General features: G+C 48.1%; 5 protein-coding genes across 5 annotated transcripts; 2 read left to right on the forward strand and 3 right to left on the reverse strand.

Annotated features, from left to right (window-relative positions):
* Positions 1 to 387: 387 nt before the first annotated feature.
* Positions 388 to 2,733, reverse strand: DEU56DRAFT_954219 (glycosyl hydrolases family 31-domain-containing protein; the record flags this gene model as incomplete). The annotated part of the gene is made up of 15 exons (XM_041359205.1): positions 388 to 445; positions 504 to 578; positions 628 to 764; positions 812 to 875; positions 926 to 954; positions 1,009 to 1,061; positions 1,114 to 1,132; positions 1,189 to 1,289; positions 1,344 to 1,417; positions 1,472 to 1,669; positions 1,723 to 1,806; positions 1,857 to 2,011; positions 2,058 to 2,352; positions 2,402 to 2,537; positions 2,592 to 2,733. Coding segments are annotated over 15 exons (1,620 nt in total), but the record flags the coding sequence as incomplete, so codon positions are not given.
* A 9,656-nt stretch (positions 2,734 to 12,389) lies between these two features.
* DEU56DRAFT_814702 (uncharacterized protein) lies at positions 12,390 to 12,814 on the forward strand. The gene has a single exon (XM_041353744.1). It carries the CDS (start codon positions 12,448 to 12,450, stop codon positions 12,727 to 12,729), a length of 282 nt encoding a protein of 93 aa, XP_041206402.1. The 5' UTR covers positions 12,390 to 12,447; the 3' UTR covers positions 12,730 to 12,814.
* Positions 12,815 to 16,037: 3,223 nt separating this feature from the next.
* DEU56DRAFT_814706 (uncharacterized protein) lies at positions 16,038 to 16,515 on the forward strand. The gene has a single exon (XM_041353745.1). The coding sequence runs from the start codon at positions 16,161 to 16,163 to the stop codon at positions 16,440 to 16,442; it is 282 nt and encodes a 93-aa protein (XP_041206403.1). The 5' UTR covers positions 16,038 to 16,160; the 3' UTR covers positions 16,443 to 16,515.
* A 2,243-nt stretch (positions 16,516 to 18,758) lies between these two features.
* On the reverse strand, positions 18,759 to 18,982 carry DEU56DRAFT_740314 (uncharacterized protein; the record flags this gene model as incomplete). Its single annotated transcript, XM_041348801.1, has 2 exons — positions 18,759 to 18,796; positions 18,844 to 18,982. Coding segments are annotated over 2 exons (177 nt in total), but the record flags the coding sequence as incomplete, so codon positions are not given.
* Positions 18,983 to 19,834: 852 nt separating this feature from the next.
* DEU56DRAFT_757706 (uncharacterized protein) lies at positions 19,835 to 20,532 on the reverse strand (the record flags this gene model as incomplete). Its single annotated transcript, XM_041350162.1, has 4 exons — positions 19,835 to 20,034; positions 20,073 to 20,195; positions 20,246 to 20,342; positions 20,422 to 20,532. 4 exons carry the CDS (start codon positions 20,530 to 20,532, stop codon positions 19,835 to 19,837), a joined length of 531 nt encoding a protein of 176 aa, XP_041206405.1.
* Positions 20,533 to 21,416: the final 884 nt, after the last annotated feature.

A 21,416-nucleotide genomic window follows, 5' to 3' on the forward strand; every position in this document is an offset into this window, starting at 1 on the left:
AAGGCGAGCGGAAGCGAGAAACGAATGTAGGCCTAGTCTGAGCCAGGGCTCATAACCTATCAAAGGTGACAGGACTCGGACTAGAGAAACTAAGGGCGAGGACAGAACTCAGTCTTGGTTCAAAAGACTCTTATAAATCATACCTAAGGGCGAGGACAGAACTAGTAGAGTAGTAGTTAGTAGGAGTAGAGTAGGGATGTCAATAAGATAGCTCACCTCAGTCTTGGTTCAAAAGACTGAGGGAGATCATTCGACGAGGAGAGGAATTAATATGTTTGATTGGAACGGAGAACCAATAGGGAACGTGTATGACGCATGGTAGGAGGAGTGTTCGTGTATGTAAAATGAAAAGACTAAATACGTATAGCAGTCATATCTTGATAAATATGTCGAGGTTCCGTTAATCGTCATGTTCCCACTAGGTCCCCAGAGTGTATCGTTGTAACTTCAACAAAAAAAATTAATAAGGTTCAGCGCCTCAGAAAAGTTCCAAATTGCCATACCATTCGGGGTATCCGGTAACCACCGAGCTGACATCGGTCAGGGGACCAACGGAAGAGAAGTTCGCGCCGGTCCCACTTCTTACCAGTCAACGTCAGAAAGGACATAGACGAGAGTTCGTCTTACCAAGAGTAGCTGCAGAATGCTCTTGGTTCATTCATGTCGAGCCAAATACCAGAGAATTCCACACCCATGTCTGTCCAATTTTTGAGACTGTCAGTCCATACAGAGAACATGTTTTCGCTGAACCAGTCCGGAAAAACCTAAGAAACAATCGGTCGAAGAGTTCCATAAGTCAGGAATCACTGACAGTATACCCAGGCCAGACTTCGGCGATGTATAGCGACCCGTCTGGATTCTTGATCCACACATCCCTGCAGAGCATTCATGGTTGGGGATCACTACCAGAACGGCAAAAACTCACTCTTCAACGCCCCGCGTGAAAGGATCATACTGAATCAACATATGGTCAGAAAGCATCTGACTACAGCACGTTGAGAGACTTACGACGTCAGTTGAATTCCTTGTGACAGCGATAGCTGCGTCAACGATAGGGATATCTGACGAGTTGTTCAATCAACCCTGACAGCAAAGTATTGCAAGGACATTTACAATGCTGATGGTTCGCGACCTGTTACAGAAGTCAGAATGGCCTGCACTCTTTACAGGATTCTGAAAAACACGAACCAACTCTTGGATGAACCCACGAACTTCGTCCCCAGGGAAACTCACTGGGTCAGTAGTGAAGTCACGGTAAGCATGGTACAAGTCAATATCATTCCATTGAACTGCAGCGCCAAGTGAGAGTTATGAGCGATGAGTCCCACCAATGCGTGACAAACCTTCCAGGGGGATACCCGCGGCGCGCATCTGCGCGACGTTTTCTCTGTCATCACTGAGATTGTGGTACCCCCATCTGTATGACATAAGTGTATCTCCTTGACGTTGATCGTATTATAAAGAACATTACCTGCAAAGGTGGAACCCGAAGCCCCACGCCGGCTGCCACATAGGATACCCGATGACTGAACCGTACTGGGCAATGACTTCTGCATCCGAGGGACCAGAGAAGAAGTAAAAGTCCAGGATGCCGCCAATTATACGGTACTCGATTAATGACACCTTGGAGTTTGTGGGTGTCTGCAGGAAAATATCTGAACCCGCAGCACTAAGGAATGCGATTAAAACAGACAGAATCGGAAGTCGGTTAGAGTTGAATACCTAAGCAAAAGAACCCCAGAGGCAGACGCCTTTCCGGTAGTCGCATTGTACCTGTGTTCGACATAGATCGGGTGGCAGCCATACCTAACCAGCCATATCGCCACATGAGAATGATTTCCAGCCATGTAACTCACAAGTTCTGATCGATGGGATCTGGAACTCCGAGATTCCAATGTGTTTGAATAGTGCCTACGCCTCCATCTGTTCCAATGTCGCGTCTAAATCCACTACTGGCAACAACTTCGCCCAAACCGTAGATGTTGGTGCCATACGGCAGAGCGGAAGCAACCTAGGAATCGTAAGCCAGATTTACATCAGGGGTGATAGATACAGACCTGAAGATATTGATCTTCGAATACAAGAGGAAACCCATCGAATGCGGTGCTTGGGTCAGATGCATTGAAAGGCGGAATGGGAGTCGATGGCAGCGATAAAATTCTCGTGTCAAACAATGGCATTGCGTCCGGGTCAGAGCGTCTCGTGATCCAAAATGCGAAAGTTTCTGCATCGTAGTTGAATACAAGGTCGGAGCTGCCAGTGTAGGATGTCGTTGGCGCGGCAGGTCGCTCAATCACCGACTCGGGGATTGTGAACTGTTGGTTAGCAGTGTCATAAATCTTAACGTGCAAACTAAAAACAACTATCAGTGTTGCACCTAAAGCCTCAGGAAATAATGTACGTGGACTGTGACTGGTAAGTGACTTCGATGGTGAGGTCTGAGATATCCAGTCCAAAAGCATTACATGCTGGTCCAGTGAGTGTGAGTCGAGCAGTGAGACCAATGTCAGATTCTTGAAGAGACCCCAGGGTGTATCCTGAATCCCACTATTGTCAGTGGCAATTTCACAAAGATTGAACTGGAGTCATACCTGGACAATATGTGACATTCATCGAATAAGGTGTTTCAGTACCATCGGAAGTGAACTTGTTTCCTAGCGTGGCACTCTGAGAAACTTCTCCCCAGACTGTAGGCGCTGAGGCGTACAGGACACCCAAGAGTAAGGAGAACATGGGGGCATCACTGAGAGAAGGTGGAATATGAGGCTGGTTTGTATTTATACCCATACATGAGCAATGGACGAGACCTTCATTCTTACGTGTAGCCATTGAAATGGGACTCCGGACGGCGTAAGTCCCCACTTCATTACGGACGCTTTACCAATGCTTACGACCTGTGTGATGAGGCCTACTAATGTCGTCGATTGTGAACTGATGAGTCCTTGACATCGTACCCGTGGGAACTATTTAATTCTGCTCCCGCTGAATAACCAAAATAAAATCTAATTTCAGTCATTTGCATATGATCAAATGCATAGAGCGTCATCCCAGAACTTTTCGATGAGGTGGTTTCATCTTTTCACGACGCCATATGGAACTAAATATTGCAGCTCAGATTCGGCGCTGTCTCGATTCTCGACGCTTACTATCGATCTAGGTCCCTCGCCTTCGTATAGGGCGACGCTGAGACAAGAAGCATGGAGTACCGGAAATGAGTAGAGTAAGTCCTTCCATCGTGCGTGACGAGTCGAGGGCGCAGAAGTTCCGATACGATAATTGGTCGTTTCTGGTGTTGATGCACATGAAAGGTCGGAAACGCAGCTATCTTGGAATTTTTGTCCAGCGAGGACAAATTATGCTCACAAGGTTGATTCGCACATTATGGGACTCGAGCGGCTTTGAAGCTGCGCAAGACATCGTGATCGTTACAAGGGCTCGATCCAGAAGTTGAATCACCGGGCAGGCCCTGATGTCGACCTTGCGAAATCAGATCGTTCAAGCCATCCGTATGTGAGCGTGATGGCCTTGACACTGTAGAATATAATGTTGCTGTAGCTGACTTGAAAATGATAAACACTGACATTGCAAAGGTCAGGATTGTGGATACGACGTCCGGGTGGTGACGATTCTGCAACGATTCGGACACAATGTGGTGAGCGAGGTATATGGGTGACACTATCAAGACTGAGATCAACCGACTGTTGACTGCGAAGCTTCAAGCTTTACTCACATCAATGGATTGTAGTACTGTTGCAGCGCCCAGGTGATCGGAACTCTGCAGGGAAGACAAGAGGCAACAATTCAGACACAATGTGGCAAACGGAATATGTGGGTGTTATGCTTGTCAAGACAAACACAAGGCCAGTTTGAATCAAACCTCACACCGGCAGCTTCCGTGTCGTTGGAAGTTATGTAGTGATCAGCGTGACATAGCTTCTGAAGTGTTGCGCCGAGTGCGCGTGGAGGGCAGAATAAACCATGCACCCGCCGACAAGAAGTTCTCTGATCTATTGGCGCTTTCATCGTGAATGGAGGGAAGATGATGGGTGGACATTGACGAGAGGAGGAACACTTGGGAACTCGGACCATCCAGAATGAGGAAGGATGGACACTGTGCGACATGGAGGACTGAGAGCAAAAGATCAGCACGAGACCTGATTCAAAAAATACTCATAGCGCACCTTAATGTTGGCTCGTATGTCATCGCAAAAACCTGGCAGTACTCGATGCCATGTAATTGACTATGAAGATTGCCCGACTCTTGCTGTTGTGAGGGGTTGTCCAGATGTATGTACCCTTTTCTGATCCCAGCCAAGTGATCAACCGATGTCCGCATGGACATGACTGAGACCGTGATGACCTCTAGAGACTGGTGCTCGCATCCACACTGAACATCGGTTCAGGCATCCTGCAGAGCGCCCAGTTCACTGCAAAAAGTTTATCCCGAAGTAAGGAGCTGAAAGGATATACCGCATACGAAGGTCATCTAGAACAGATAGCTTTCAGCCAGATACGAGCGCCGGAAAGCAGCAACTGCACTATGATGCGAGGGCATACATGCTGGAAGGTGGGTAGAAAAGAGTCGGACGAATGTATACTGCTACTGTCGAGGAAAGCAAGTGTGCCAACAACAGGGAGAATTTGATGAAGGTGTGGAAACGAACTACCTCGTGTCTTGGGCGTCTATGAAAACGAGGCCGGTTAATTTAGTGAAGTAAGGTAAAAACACACAATACACACAACCTCTGCAGCTGAGACAGACACTCACAAACCCTCCAAAGTCCACCTCGACCATGCTCAACACTAGAAACCTCCAGTACAATGTCGAACCTCATTCCGAGCACCACACCACTTCGAACTTTTAAAGGTCATGAGGGGCGCGTAAAGGCAGTCGCAGTTTTCCCCGATAGACGAAGAATGATAACGGGCTCGAGGGATGGGGCACTTTGTCTCTGGGACTTGAAGACAGGTGTTGTGTTGAAGAAGATGGAGGGGGCATCGCAGTGAGGTGGGGGCATTGGCGGTATCACGAGATGGGGGAATAATAGCAAGCGGTGATGAGTCTGGAGAGGTCATCGCTTGGAACGGAGAAACAGGAGAATTTCTCACCCAATCTATCAAAGCCCACTCAGAATCTGTCAACTCGCTGGATTTTTCCGTGGATGGTACGGTGTTGGCCACTGGTTCATGGGACATCAAGGTCAAGTTTTGGTGCACCAAAACATGGCAGCAACAAGGAAATAAAATTGAAATTGAAGGTTGGGTCAGCCAGGTTCGATATTCGCCGTCTGGTGAACTTCTTGCCCTCGCAACATATGACACAATCAAAATTTATAATTCAGACACAAGGGAACGCGTCGCAACCTTGACTTACAACATCTCACTCGCGTGGACACCCGATGGCACACGCTCACTCCTGTGGACGCCCGATGGCACACGCCTTCTTTCTACCGTGGATGACGACATAGTGCTGCCGAAGTCCGGTTCGGTCCGGTTCTCTGGCAAAAATTTCCGAACGCCGAACCGAACGCTAGGTTCAGGTTCAGCTGTTGGTCGAACTCTGGACCGAACGCCTCTGAACGCGTTCGGGAGGTCCGGTTCGCGTTCAAACCGGGTTCGACTGCGACATCGAGGTGTTGCGTCGATGATGCCCACCACGTCCACCAAACCGTTCCCAACACCATGCGCAAACGCCCAGTGCACGTCAGCAACTGCTGATGTGGCTCAGACAAGCACGGACGATGGACGAGAGCAGGAGGAGGGAAGCAAACGGGCAGGAGAACCAGGGAGAGAGACGAGCAGGAAGAAGGAAGAAGCTAGCTGAGTTCACGCGGAAACATCTTTACAAGGTTCTTTGCAAGCTTACCTAGGAAGTACTGCAAAATGACGGTCGCTAGTGCTAGCGCAGTGTCATGCGTTCCATCCTCAAACATTGTGAACGTCTAGACCATGCTCTCGCGCGAGTTCTTGAATTGATTGTTTTTCTTTCGTGTTGGTGTGGACGCCAAGTCTCAACTGTCCGTTGTTCTTCCCTGGAATCTCCAAACTCAACCACCAGTATCTCATGTGGCGTTACTTGCACTAAGCCCTTGTCGTGTGGGAATCCCCAGCATGAATGCTCTCAGGTTTGCCAGAAGTTGTTGAGCTGTGGGAACCACCGATGCGAGCGGAAGGACCATCGAGGTGTGTGCGGGGTGTGTCTGCAGAGCGTTTATGAGGATGTAAGTTATTTATTCGTCGTCGTTGTGTTTTGTGTTGACATTTGATCAGCTTATATGCCCGTGTGGTGGGACGGGTACGGTTATGACTTGCAGTTATCCATGCGCAAGACCGCCCCCTCCGTGTGGCTATTCGCGCGTCCCTCATGCATGCCATGAGGGCGTAATCATCGCTGGTGCAGACCCGAACCAACCAGTGGAGGCATCCCCTTGTCCACTATGTCCATTCCTTACCAGCAAACAATGTGCGTGCGGGGAAGAAGATGGTGGATAATATACGGTGTGCGCAGGAGCGGGTCAGTTGTGGTAGCATATGCGGAAAGTGAGTTTTTGTGTATATGTTTGATTGTCGTATTGAGCGAACTTTACCTTTACTTTGTAGATCTCTAGTATGCGGCTTGAAGCGCTTCCATCATTGTGAACGCTTGTGCCATGCAGACGACTGTGGAACCTGTACCGCTGTATGCGGCAAGACGGTGCTGGATGATTGGGAGGATGATTTGTAGAGTCGGTTAGTTTGGAGCTTGGCGCACGCTGGGGATGATGGGGAACATGAATAGGTAGATTTAGGAGTGTCGAGCAGAAACGAGGCTCTTGGATAATCAATTAATTATCAGCTTCAAGATTGTATACATCACCTCCGTCGGTCTTGTAAATCAACATTTACCATCATCCACTCGTTCTCGTACTGGCACTTCTTCCAAACCTACGAGTTCTGCTTCGTCAGCTGTGACGGCTCTATGTGAAACCTACGCAAAAATTCTGAGGTTCGAACCCGTTCGAACCTATTCACCGTCAGCCGAACCCCAAACCTCTGGAGAGGTTCGGTTCTGAGTCTTGGCCGGACCTGGGACCGGACCATGCGTCCGGTTCGGAAAGGTTCAGGTTCGAACCGAGGTTCAGAACCGGACTGCGGCAGCACTATGACGACATACATGAGTGGGATACATCAACCTGGGAAAAGGTCGGTCATCCCTGGAAGGGCCATACTATGGGTATCAACACCATCGCCGTCAATCCTGCTGGCACCCTCGTCGCTTCCGCATCTCAAGACAACGATGTCCGTCTCTGGTGGCTCTCAGATCGACAAACCATTTCCATCCTCAAGTACCCATCCATCCCAACATGTATCACGTTCTCCGTAGATGGCAATAACATTCTCAGTGGAGGTAAAGATAATCAGATCTCAGAGTGGGAGGTACCTAAGGGTGTTCATTCAAAGGCGAGTGTCCATCCTTGACTTGTGTCACGCAATCTGAGCATGCTTCACGCAGATCCCCACTACCATCACAGCAGCCCGTGATTCATGCATAACTGGGGACTTGTCGACTGCTGAACAGCTACTCACACAAGAGATCGACGCCGACACCAACAACTATGCCTCTTATGCCAATCGCTCATTCGTTATGGCGCGAAAACAACACTGGGACCGCGCCCTCGAGGATTCAATCAAGGTGAGCCATACCATTATGGCCCTCTTAAGAATGGCTAACTTTAATCCGCCACACAGTCCATGAGCATTCAGCTCTCATTAATAGGCTACATCTCCAAGGGCATTGCCCTCTGCGGAAATGGTAATGTCCGGGACGCGAGGGTAGCATTTGACGTCGCATCCATGTTCACGAACCAAGATTCAGCAACCATCCATTTTCTTCTCTTGATCAAGGTAGGTTAAGTTCATCTCACATGCTCTCTGCTCAATTCCGTATTTCAGGCCATTGCCCTTTTCAATGCAGATCAACATGACGAAGCGATGCTGATCATCAAAGAGTTAGTCACCGCTTGTCCGAATGCTGATACTCGAGCGTGTCATGTCATGGAAGTAAGTATCATGTGGCTATGCTCGGTTATCGCTACTGATCATTGCAACTCGCACATTAGGCATATCTACGCGTTCAGCTCGGAACCAAGGCCTTGGATGACGCGCGTCACGACAAAGCCATTCACCACTTCGCCGCCGCTGTCGACTCCAGTGCTTTCCCATCCAAAATCATCCATGAACTATACGAGGACTTGATCGTGGTATATTGACATCATGCGTCCGAATTTTTTTCATAACTGAGTGTTTCGTCCAGCTCTTCGGCTGGGATCTCGAGTCCTTCTGGCTCACTGCGCATCAGAAACACTGTCAGGCTTTTCTTTCGGCAGGTAAAGTTGAAGAAGCCCTTGAATCACACTAATACATGATGGACGCCATCGACGAGACTGAGAAGGCTGGCTGCCTTGATTGGTCCAACGGTAAGTTTTCAGTGATGTCACTCGACGCTGTCATACTCACCCGCAGCTCACTCAGACTTCAAGGAACAATGTAGCGTGCTTGCTGCTCGTGATGACCGTATTCTTGGCGCATGTACTCCTTTCCTCAACCTTTTCGCTACTGACCTAAGTTATGCAGGCAGAGATTCCGGGGCAAGATCAAGATGGCTATGATGCAGAACCTGATTTCTTCCGGGGCATGCATGGCGTGGGTGCCAGTGCATTTTATCTTTGTTTCTCTCTCACACACCATTCATTACAGCATTCTCAAATCTCCAGACCACGACCTCAACAGCGCCCAGGGCGCTTCAAGAAACTCAGGCTTGCTATGACAAGGAATCCTCATCCAGTTCCACCACCTGCACCTGCACCTGCACCTGCACCAGTACCAGTACCAGTACCAGGACCAGTATTGCCCACCGCCCTACCACCTGCCGCTGCCCCCACGACCTTCACAGCCCACGTACGACACCTATTCAGCTGGCGACCCGATCACACAGCACCACCCGTTGTCGACATTCCTTTCGCGAAGGGTAAAGAGGTACACCCGGTCGATTTTTACCACTCTCTTGGGTGTCTCATATATACATCTTTAGCGCAATGCTGCAGCAGATGCTCCTGGGAGAGATGAGGACTTGGTACCCGACGAATATTTTGATAATCTTCCACAGGACCACAACGCTACACAACAGCCCAATTCACAACAGCAACAAAAACTAGTAGCAGTGCAGATAGATACTGGGGAACACAGAGGTGGCAAGTCGTGTTTCTGCTGCTAGCGGCTTTTGTGGATGTCCTCGGGTATTTCAGTTTTGTCATTTAATGTAGAGTATTAAGCGGCGGGCGTTGCCGGTAACTTCTGCCAGTTCAAATCCTTTTTGAATATTGGCACCTTGTTTGGTTTTTTTTTTTTCGAATTCATGCCCGAGCTCCCTGTTTCTGCAAGCTCGGTCAAAATGTTAACATTATTGCGATTTGGCAGACCCAGCGAACTCCTCACTTGGATAATAAGTCGCGGCTTCGATGGGAGCAGCGAGCATCCCAGTAGTCATACATGTATACTCGATTTCTCACTGAGAGAAGATTCGGATGGTTTAATTTTCTCAGATTCAACTTCACTCGGACTCGTACACATACAACCAGCTACTAATTGGACTCCTAGTATACTTATTTCACCTTTGACACTATGTTATAATATATAATCCGTTGCATGAAAAAGTTCGAAGTCTCTGCGCTCGATTTTTGATTCTGTGCGCGCGCGCAAATTGTGTGCACGTGCGTGCAAACTGTGCGTGCACGTGATTTAATTATTGTCCATTTGGCCCATAGAACATTTCAGAAGTGGAGGATGAAAAGCTGAAAGATTGGATAAAGCTTTGGTGAGACGAAAAGCAGAGAGTCGATTTTTAATCATTAGAACTGACAATATTTTAATGCAATTGCATGGAAGACGCCACGGCCCCCAAAGATAGTCCAGATACCTTCATTTTGTGCAGCTCCGCAGGCACCTCGACAGCCCCGCGCTTCTGTTGTTCTATGATTGTTCCATGATGACCCGGAAGGGGCAGGTTTTGCCGAAGCAGCCCTCGCGCTTCCGTTTTTTTTTTCCAATTCCACAGGTACCTCGACAGCTCCGCGGGTCGGTTGTTCCAAAATGACCGGAGGGAACAGTTCTGCCTAAAATCTTGAAACCGCCCTCATGGCTAAGGTAATCGCTCAAGCTCGAAGTGCTGGATAGCAAGGGGAGAGGCAGAATGACACACGTACCTCGACAGCAGACCCAGGTGCGCACTTCTGTGCTTCCAGCTCTACAATAAAATAAATCAGCGAAGTAGGATTAGACTAGAAGTTACCAAATGAGCCTATTACGAAATGGCGGGAGGGGATAGGTTCTGCCTAAACTCTTGTCGTGTTACATTAGCTGGAAGCAGGCACCCTCCAAACAGGGTTGTGTCAGAGATAGGGTCTTTGGGGCCACAGGACGATAAATTTGACGAAACAAAAAAAATCATTGTGTAGTGTGATCCGGCAGGCATATCCATACTGCCAACCCGACTCCTGTCTACAACACTGAGAGTTAACTTTCGCGATAGTATAAAAGCAAGTCACCTTCCTTCCGTCCATCCCAACTCAAACGGATCATTCGAGCACCTCACCAGATCATACTGCCTCGCACAAACAATGCGTTTCTCCTTCCTCACCGTTATTGTTGCCTTTACAGCATCTATGATGTCTGTCAGTGCATGCAAGAGTGAGGGCAAAAAATGCAGCAGGGACAGTGACTGCTGTGGTGAGGAATTGTTCTGCGTTGCAGATGTAGGAGTTTGCTTTGCATCCAGTGTTGACCTGAGTACTCACCTTTGCGTTTCGTAGTATCGGGCTCATGCAACTTGCGAATATTAAAAGGCCAAGAGAGCATGCTGGTTTGTAGACACACTAGTGAGTCATGTTTCCGCTGTCGCATTGGTGCTGTTGTTGATCGAACGATACGTAGGTCGCTATGAGAGGAAATATTGAATTGAAGTAGTACATTATATGTCAAGTAAATGAAGTTGCGTACTGTCTTGGTGCAAACAGAGCCCCGCGAGTCACCCATTCATCAAATGCGCGACAGCTTAAAGACAGTTGAATCGGATCAACTGTTGACTTTTTCGTTGTCGATTAGTCGTTCACCTGACAAAGCAGTTCATACCGTTTTCTGTGACAGTCTCATTGGACTGTCGTGTTGGAGGTCTACCAGACGGTCCAGACCTGGGTAAATCGTCAGCTTATCCGGCTCGACAGAACTTTCAAGATATGAAATCATATCAACACCAACCGTCAACGTACCAGATCTTGGTTGATCACTCACCGGCACCATCCATAGGTCAACAGAGTCAGGGTTAATATCATCGAATAAAAGGGTCTGCTGATCCTTGATAGTCCTCATAAAAGCGGTGACAGTCTTCGTACTGTAAATTCTGGCGTTATTAGATATACCACCAGCAAACCCCACAGCTGCACGCGTGACGATCATCCGATATTCGCGTCAGAAGCCGTGCGCAGAGGAAAGTTTCGATGAGCCAGCCAAATAGAAATTCTAAGTGTAAATTGGGCCAGGTAATCCGAGGACATCGATGTGGTGAACCGTGCGTAGTGAACCGTATTCTGAGAGCCGTCGTAAGAGATGCCAAAGAGCTGAGAGGAGCGCGTCATTACATACCGCATAATTCGCAAGAGACTGACCGCCTCGTTCAACCAACCGAGTTACTGATCCAACATGCCTGAAAACAGCTTCCTTGGCTAAGGGAATATAGAGTCAGTGTTCAAGCTCCAAGCGCTAAATTGAAAAGGGAGCAATCTCCGAGACACCAAGCACAAACTCCTCGACAGTAGGCCCAGCTGCGCAGCACGGCTATTGTTTTCACAAACAAATGAGTAATAGAGGGACGCACGTTTGTTTTTTCATAAGCAAAACAATGAAGCAAGCGCTTTAGATCTGGGGTCACTGGCTCAGCACCACACGAAGGATCGGAGGGGATAGGTTCTGCCTAAATTCTCGTCATGCAGACCAATCACCCAACCAAATCAGTACCAATACGCTTGAGAATCGCTCCACGGCTGAGGGGAGCGCTCAAGCTTGAAGTGCTGATCAGCAATTGAGGAGGCAGCATCAACAAGCACCCCGACCACAGAACCCAGGTGCGCACAGCTCTACAGGCAAATGAAGACAAAGTAGATGAGTGAAGCAGGTGCAGGCAAAAGACCAGGGGTCACTAACTTAGCTTTACGCGAAAGGACCAGATAGGTTCTGCCTAAACTCTCGTCGTGCAGTATGATCTACCGGGAATAAACAATCTGCCAAACCGAATCCTGTCTACAACACTGAGTGATAACTTTCGCGAATATATAAGAAAGCCATCTTCCTACCGTCCACCCCACCTCAAAGACATTGTTCAATCTCCTCAGCACATCATACCACCTCGCACAAACAATGCGTTTCTCCTTCCTCACAGTTATTGTTGCGTTAGCATCTATAATGTCTGTCAGTGCATGTAGCGGCGCGGGCAGTCGTTGCAGAGTCACAAGTAACTGCTGCGCCAATCAAGGGTTGACCTGCACTCAAACTGTGGTAGGAGTAGTTTACTTTGCATCCAGTGTTCACCCAATGGCTCACCAAATTTTTGCGCTTTGTAATATCAGGCGGATGGTAAAATCTGCATGTTTCATCCCGACAAGTGAGCAGGCCGATTTGCACGTAGCGACGCATTGGTGAGTCACGTTTTTGCTTTTGCATTCCCAGTGCTGTTGTTGATCGAACAATCCGTAGGACGCCGCTGATTGAGAAATGCGTAGAAGTGATATTGAGTTGAATTAGTATGTGATATGTCGAATGAAAGAAGTATTTGCGTACTTGTGTGTCGGCTACAAGAGAAAAAGTTGAATCCTGTCTACTTACTAGTTCAATTGACGAGGCACTGACATGCAGTCTTTCATGGTACCGTGTTCTATGTCAGTCTCGTTTAACATTTAACCACCAAGTTATGGCACTGGATCTGTTCAACTGTTTCACACACAATATGCATAGTATGTGTCAGGGTCACAGATTGGGGCCAGTCATTTGGGCCTCTGGAAACAGCTATACCGCGTGCAATCTTGCTGAGAAGGTTCGGAGGTAGGACTGCCGCCCCATAGCTCAGGGTAGCGTTCAAGCCCGAAAAACTGAATAACAATTTCAAAGCACCTCGACAGCTCCGCGCTTCTGTTTTTCCACATCATGTAAATGAGTAAAATAGATGCACACTTCTGTTTTTCCAAAGAAGCCGTGCACAGAGGAACGTTTCGATGAGCCAGCCAAATAGAAATGCCGAGTGCAGATTGGGCCAAATAATCTGAGGACATCGATATGGCGAATCGCGCGTAGTGAACCGTATGAGGATATTGTGAGACGTGTCGACCAGCATCATGGCATATGAATCTGGAACCAGCGATGTTTATAAGTTACTAAGCGAGTGGTTTGTTTGTACATGATTATATACTCAACTCTATGTAGGACCTGTGCCACAACGTTGAACGTTGAACTATAGCCACTATAGTTCAACCGTCAATCTTCTCGGCATCTGATTTGCATGACCCACGGCCGCCAACTTTAAATTTTATGCCCGAGCTCCCTGTCTCTGCCAGGTCCGTCAAGATGTTCACTTATGGCGATTTGGTGGACACAACGAGTTCCTCGCTTGGGTGAGAAGTCACAGCTTCTGCTACCCAGTGTAAAAGCTGTCCTCCTTTTCCTTGAAGCTCTCAATTTCAGAGCGTCAGGGATGCAGATCCTCTTTGCTCATCTGTTTCTCTATGTGCCTGTAGCGTCCAACGGAGGCAGCGAGTTTGCAAGTGAATTTGTTCCCACCAGGTGCCCAGGTGGAACAAGAGGATACTTGTTTCCTCAGATAAGATTTAAATGGCGCCCTGTTGACAGAAAAACTGATGCTGATACTCAACTTGCTCGTCACAATATGCACGGAGTCCATAATCTTCACACACAGCATCTTGTTGCGCTCTGCGCAAGCCTCGGAGTCTTGGCTTGGTTTCAACGCCAATCTGCACCTTCTGACTGCAGCTCGTGGATAGAGACACCATAATGGTGCCCCGCTTAATATTATCACAGACGTCATCTTCATGGTGGTCCACAGCTCAACCTCACTATATGCCGACTTCAACACCACTTTAAACGCAACATTTATTGCCATCGTGGGGTTACCTCTCCTGCTGTTGGGCATTTCAATCCAAGGGCGTGTGTTTGAGGCGGTGAGTTTGAACTCTGAACTTTGATTTTGATCGTGAGCGGCTCAAAATATCTCATTCAAGTCATTTCTTATCCTCAAATACTTACGCCCAGATTCACCCACCCCCAGCCGACGCCCGGGAAACTATCTCTCCGAATTCTCATTGTGATTGTTAACAATTGCCATGCCCGCAACAAAGGTGGGGCGCAGAGATCGAGGTTTAAGGATACTGTTTTGGCGAGTGTTTTTTTCGGGTGGGTTTTGGTTGTTTGTGTGATTTTTGGTTCATTGCGTTCGCGTTCATTTCTACTTGTGTTTGGTCTGTTGAGTTGGGTTATGCATCGCCCTCCGCCATGTCACGTCGTTGCCCTTTGCTTTCATTTTTTTCTTGCAGGGAGGGCGCTTTTGTTTATGCTTTCATGCCCTTGTTGCCCCTCCTCCCGATCCTTGACCTTACATTCACTTGTCTCGGTTCGTTCGTTCGTTTTACCTGCCCCTCACCGCAACCATAACCCATCCCAGCACCCTCCATATCCAACCAAGCGCCAACCCAACTCGCACAGGACACCAAGCCCATTCGTGTGCGATATACGTTCTAGGAGCGAGGAAGCGCTGAGGGTAGGTTGGGTGCGATGTGTGCTATTGGGGTGCACTGCACGTGCTAGCTGCTGGTGTGTTGATTGTGAGTGAGAGTGTCCTGGAATCCAATGCCGATTGATGTGGACTGCGCTGCATGGACGTGTTCTTGCTCGGGCTGGAGCCTCGTAAAATTATATGTATAAGCATATTACATTATATCATATCAAATCATTATGAAGCACGTAGGTATCGTGTTTACTTGGGCCGTTTTGTGCATAACACGAGGTGGTGCGAGGACTAAATAATGAAAAAAAGTTGAAACTAGAGCCGACCTCGAAGACTTTCCATCTGACCACCGAAACTAGGGACTAGGAACAGTGAAAACAATCCAAATACAAGCACCCAAAAATCAAATAGTCCAACAGTGTCAAAACGGTAGGAAGCGGGCTACGATCGATAGACCAAGTTTCATTTCTCCGCTCGCCGTTTTGTTTGTCCGTGGACCCGTTGTCAAAGATGACAAAGAGCTTAGATTAGTGCAGCATTACATACCACTGAAGATCATCCGGCAAGAGACTGACTACCTCGGTGGTTTGGTTCAACCAACAAAAACGCAGCATTCCTGAAAACCGCTCCCATGGCCAGTGGAATATAGGGTAAGTGTTCAAGCTCAAAGTGCCTAGCAAAGGGAGCGGTCTCCGATGCGCCAAGCACAAGCTCCGCGACAGCAGGACCCAGGTGCGCGGCGCGACTATTTGTTTCGGAAACAAATGAGTAATACAGGCACGTACGTCTGTTTTTGCAAAGCAAATGAGCGAAGAAGGCGCGAGCTTCAAATCAAGAGTCACTGGCTCAGCGTCATTTGAAGGGCCGGAGGAGATAGGTTCTGCCTAAAATCTCGTCGTGCAGCCTGAGACTGATCAATCAAACAAAATTAACAACATGGTTGAAAGCCGCACCCCTCAGAAGCGATCGAGTTTGAGTTGCTGAATAGCAAAGGGAGAGGCAGCATCGCATAAACACTTCGACAGCAGGACCCAGGTGCGTACTTCTGTTTTTCTTTCTCTACATGCAAAGGAAGAAAAGTAGATGAGTGAAGCAAGTGCATGCTACACACTACTAAGGGTCACTTGAAGCGAAAGGACCGGAGGTGATAGGTTCTGCCTAAATTCACGTCGCGCAGTATGATCTGCCAGGCACAACCATTCTGCCAAACAAAATCCTGTCCACAATACTAAGCGTTATCCTTCGCCATAGTATAAAAGCAAGTCGTCTTCCTACCTTCCAACCCACCTCAAAGAGATTATTCGAGCACCTCAGCAGATCACACCACCTCACACAAACTATGCATTTCTCCTTCCTCACTGCTATTGTTGCGTTGGCATCTATAATGTCTGTCAGTGCATGTAGCGGCGCGGGCAGCAGTTGCAGAGCCACGAGTAACTGCTGCGCCAATCAAGGGTTGACCTGCACTCAAACTGTGGTAGGAGTAGTTTACTTTGCATCCAGTGTTCACCCAATGGCTCACCAAATTTTTGCGCTTTGTAATATCAGGTGCATGGTAAAGTCTGTGTTTTTCATCCAAGCGAGTGAGCAGGCCGATTTACACATAGTGACACATTGGTGAGTCATGTTTCCGCTTTCGCATTGGTGCAGTTGTTGATCGAGCAATATGTAGGATGCTGCTGGTTGAGAAATGGATAAAAGCGACACAGAGTTGAAGTAGTACGTGATATGTCGAGTGAATGAAATATTTGCGTACTCCGACTTGGTCTTGGTGCCCAGAGCGCCATGTCACGTGCCAGTAGTATCACCTTGAAGTCTATATTAAGATAAACGCTTGACTTGGTCTCAAGCTCGATGATTGACTTGAAATATCGTGGCACGGAAAAAACTTGAAAACGGTCTCTGAGATACTGACTGTCAAATTCATTCATATGAAGGATGGTATAACAAGGCAAGAAGGTCTGGATGACGACCCATGACTTGGATCTTGAGTAGAAGTTCCGGAATCATGTGTAAATGGGCCCCGAAGTTAAAACGCGCGAATGTGATATCCAGGACATAGTAGTGTGCATTCAAATATTTGAGCTGTTCTTTTATTCCAAGCTCTCCATTGCTCGAGCAGCGCTGAATTTTTTTCAAAAGAAAGCGCTCTGCGACGAACATCAACCACGCTGCACCAATGCGAAAATAGAAACACGACTCACTGTGCTAGTAGCTCAGTTGGTTTCACACAACCACACGGATGAACCCTACCACGCCGGTGAGACATGGAGTTATTCCTAGATGAAAACTACTTACACCAAAGTCACCTGGTGTGCCGGTTAATTGCACGCATTTAGTTCCTGAGGCGCAGCCGCGGTTGTCGCAATATGTAGGTGAGTAACAAAAGGTAGGACAGTCATTTTCAGCCCTGAGAACCATGGACGCTGCCAAAGCAGCAAATTGAATGGCGAGAATGAAGGAGAGATGCATTGTTTGTAAGATGTGATATAGAAAATCTGAAGGGGAAAGGTAGGATGACAGCTGTGCTTTTATGTCCTGCCAGTGAGTAGTGTTCTGTACAGAACCTACCCACCTTAAATACCCCTTTAAACAGATGGCATTTGCAATGCCAGCAGATTGCCAACAGACCTCAAATTCGACTTCCATTCAATCCTCGATAATTTATTGGCGCTGGAAGAATTCAGTTCCATCCGAGTCGTTGGATACGGCCTACGTTGGGTAACACGTAATTTTCTGTGATCAGACATGACACGAGAATCCCGGGTCCGTGCCTACGCAACATCATAGCACCTCAGTAGACCTTTGCGTGTTGAGTTCTCTTGATGGTCACTTTACACACAAGCGAGCTCTTTGGAGTGTGCGCTACCTCCCACACATAAGTATAGATACACGAGTTAAGTTGATACTAGCCTTTGAGCACAGTCAATACACCGTTGCATACGCGACGTTCGCCGGCCAGTGCAGGACTTCCAGGATACGATGCAACCGATATCAGCGTTGTCAGCGGACATTGGATATACATTAAAGCTATCGAAGAGGCTGCCACGGGCTATCAGCGTGCCCGCTGTATGCTCGTTAATACCGCCCTTGAAATATTTGAATGGACAATCAGCATCCGCACAGGAACGGCGGAAAGATATCGAGAATGAAACTGCCAGCTGACCAAGAGCTGGATGTTTCGGCAGTTGCAGACAAGCGGCGGCTCGCCATGATAGAACTATTCAACGCCAGTGCGATAAGACGAGAAAAAGTCAATTCCAGAAATGTACCCATCGTAGCGCTTGAAACGCGTACACTGGGACGAGAAGGCCTTTGGGCAAAAGCCTTTGCAGCGGAAAGGCGGAAGGTGTGGGGGACAGCACTATGTCATCGGGTGGGGTGTATTGCAGCATTGCGTGGCGTATTATTGAGGGCAGGGACCAAAGTATTCCAAACAGTCAAAGACGTGCGCAAATGAATCCGTCCACGCTAAACTTCAAGCTCCCGGGACTTCTGTACATGTTTTGATTAGCAGTGTTGCAACCGTTGTGTGGATACCGGATGAATCGACTCCGTCAAGTTCTGCGCTGCTACGATTCATCAGCGCATGAATATTTTTCCAAGGACACAGTACCTTGTATAGCGGTAGCTAGTCGCCGTCACAAAATCAAATCTTGTACCGGATCATCAAGGCTTGACCTTCGAAACGTGGATTCTTCTGATTTTCTGGAAGTCACTGAAGAAGCTGCTCAATTTGCATAGAGCCAGTCACGCAGGAAATGCTGCCAATGATAGCGAGAATCGAAAGCTAGACCACAATGAACCATCGTTCAGTGAGTAATTCTTCGCTCACCTGGCAGTGAACGTGCAGGATTCAGATATCGATGTCAGGCTATATCTGTGTACTACCACAGTGTAGCCAATATTCGATGGGTTCCCCAACCTTAGACTAGCTTCACATTCGCCACCTCAGCGCGCTCCCCACTAAAAAACCTTGGCCCAGCGTCAGCTGATAACAAGAGTCAAAAGAAATATCTTACAGACTCCCAGTCCACCCATAATCTTTTTGCCAACCATACTCCCCAGTGCACTGGGACGGGCCATTTTTAGTGTATAGATGCCGGTAGCAGCGAACGCGCCGCTTCCTATGATACGACAAGTTACACAGTCATTGTACGATGAAGACTAGGGGACAAAGCCGGAGCCAGAGCCAGAGCCAGAGCCAGAGTCGGGTGCTGCGGAGCTTATTGTGTTTGATTCAGGCGTGCTCACTGCTCATGCCCCGTAGTACTTTGCAGAAGAAAAGCAGGAAACAAGTGACTCAGTCGTTTACATAATTATTATTAATGTCGGGGCCTGGCACATGGAACACACACAAGGCAAGGGCCTTTCAAGTATTAGTGCAACTATTATACTGTCCGACTCTGCAGCGACCCCCAGGCAATCCTATATGCTATATGCAGTCTATAACAGAAGGATGTCCGCGTGGGAAAAAAAGCTCAGAAACCGATGGCAATCCTCTCCATCCCATCGATAGCATCCCCCACAACAAACGCAGTTCTCGCCATCCACGCGCCATTATACACATTTTCAATCCACCACGGGATACAGGGTGACGCATAAACAATTTGAAGTATACGTAATACCCGTGTAACGATAACGCATCAGCCACGCTCCCGACAAAAAAACATTAATAGGGTTGCTGCAAGCGATATAGCTCCACCTGTATGCATTAATAACCCTTGGGTTCACATATATGCGCTGCATATTAAACTGACGTCTCAGATCATACGGCAGCAAGAAGTATTCTGATGAAAAACACTCCTCGGGGGCAGATGCGCGGAACTGTATTGGGGGTGTCAGAGCAGGACTGGAACCGCGCATGAAGGAATCGTGTGTCGTACGGCAAAGGGTCGGTAGAAAGCGTGCGGTTGGAGCGCAAGGGTATTGGGATAAAAGGATCTGTAGCGAAGACGGCAATACCGTTCCAGCAGGAAAACACGGGTGCGGGGGAGTCGGTCGCGGCTAATGCTAAAAGTCTAGACCGCATGCCACATCGTAGTTTCCATCATTCGTCTCTAAAAACTCCACCAAGATGTCGGGCTCGATAAATATGTCATTCGAGAAGACGACTTTATCGTAGCCTCCTTCCATTGGGGGCCCGAGTGCGCGGTTACGACGGGCTGCCAAGAATTCGATGCGCTCGCTCCCGCTGAAGTAGTCAGGTCTGGCTATTGTAGAAGTTGAGGAGAGGGATCGGGACTGTGACTTTCGACGATAGAAACGAAGACGTTGTCTGGACCAAGATAATGTATAGCTTTGATGAGAGAGACGTGCCAGTAGGGAATAACTAGTTCGTTGTTGTAGAACACGGCAGCGACGAAGTTTTTTGCTAAAACACGGATAAGCCGCCTTCGATTCAAGAAGTTCGAGGAAGCTCACCTTGTTTTCCGTACCCTTGTCTTAAAGGATGTGCGATGGCCGACTGAACTGCGTCTCTGTAGCGCACATCGCTAGGCTGCTCATAATGCGCGCCAACCTACGTGCTTGCGCAAAAGAGGACGGTGTATGTGAGACCACGATCTGTTATGCGCCACTAGATGCGCAGTTGGAGACACTGGTCTAGAGGAGCACTCGCTACCTTCTTCGGCTGTTTCCAGCGACGGGTTTTCTTCTTCAGTCAGGTCAAATAGTGGTACTTGGACCGCCGTTTCGCTGGAGCATGACATATCATTGCTGTGAAATGGCCAAGCCTCCATTCCATCGACTTGTGAGTAGTGGAAGTAGAAATAGTGATAATTGTACGAAAATGAGGGTGGGGGCTACAAGGGGAGGCACGGCACGTGTTGAGCTGACCAGCGCAACGTTGAAGGCGCGCTTCCCACGACTAGTACAGGCGTAAAGTTGCGGCCCTTGTTTCACTATACTCAGATATTGCACAAATTTCAGTTCGTCAACTCACCACGCAAACCTTGCGATGATGATCGAACTGCACCCACTACTACGTCGACACGTACTAGCTCAATTGAACCAGCCACGAGTTTCCCAGTTGCTAGACTCTATACATACTACCCTTGCGGCCCTTTCGCGGAAGTATTGATGATATTCTAACTTCAAATCTGGACTTCTCTGCACAGTGCAGGAACTGTCATGTCACACTGGCCATGGATACGGCTTATATACCAGTCTCCATCACTGCGATTCAAGAACAAGCAGTCAAGCCCGTCCAGGACATCACCGTTAATTTAGGTCGTGACATCGCCAAATTATGTTTCTTTTTACCCGATCCATTCTGTTATCGCGACATTACCCGTGCAATTAGATCTAAGTTCATCTAACAGTGCCACATTATTGTGGTCAACACAAGATCACGCAGTCGATGAATGCGCACAAAGGACTCATATCAACTCTCATATCTCTCTATCAATGTTTGCCAAAAAGCGGACCATCCCTAACTTTTGTTAGATGACCTCCCAGCACTTCAGGAGCTGGCCATACAACGGAAGATCATGACATTATTGCATAATCTATTTTGCGACTGCCGTTCGCCATGCGTAGTCTCAATGTCATTGACATGAGTCCGTTGTTCGACATCGTACGCTTCACTTTGTTC

The sequence above is a fragment of the Suillus clintonianus genome (assembly GCF_016758775.1).
Source record: "Suillus clintonianus strain FC179 chromosome Unknown DEU56scaffold_57, whole genome shotgun sequence".
NCBI lineage: Eukaryota > Fungi > Basidiomycota > Agaricomycetes > Boletales > Suillaceae > Suillus > Suillus clintonianus.

Coding starts and splice junctions, on each gene's coding strand:
- DEU56DRAFT_814702 (XM_041353744.1), top strand. CDS start 12,448: ATGCGTTTCTCCTTCCTCACAGTTATTGTTGCGTTAGCATCTATAATG.
- DEU56DRAFT_814706 (XM_041353745.1), top strand. CDS start 16,161: ATGCATTTCTCCTTCCTCACTGCTATTGTTGCGTTGGCATCTATAATG.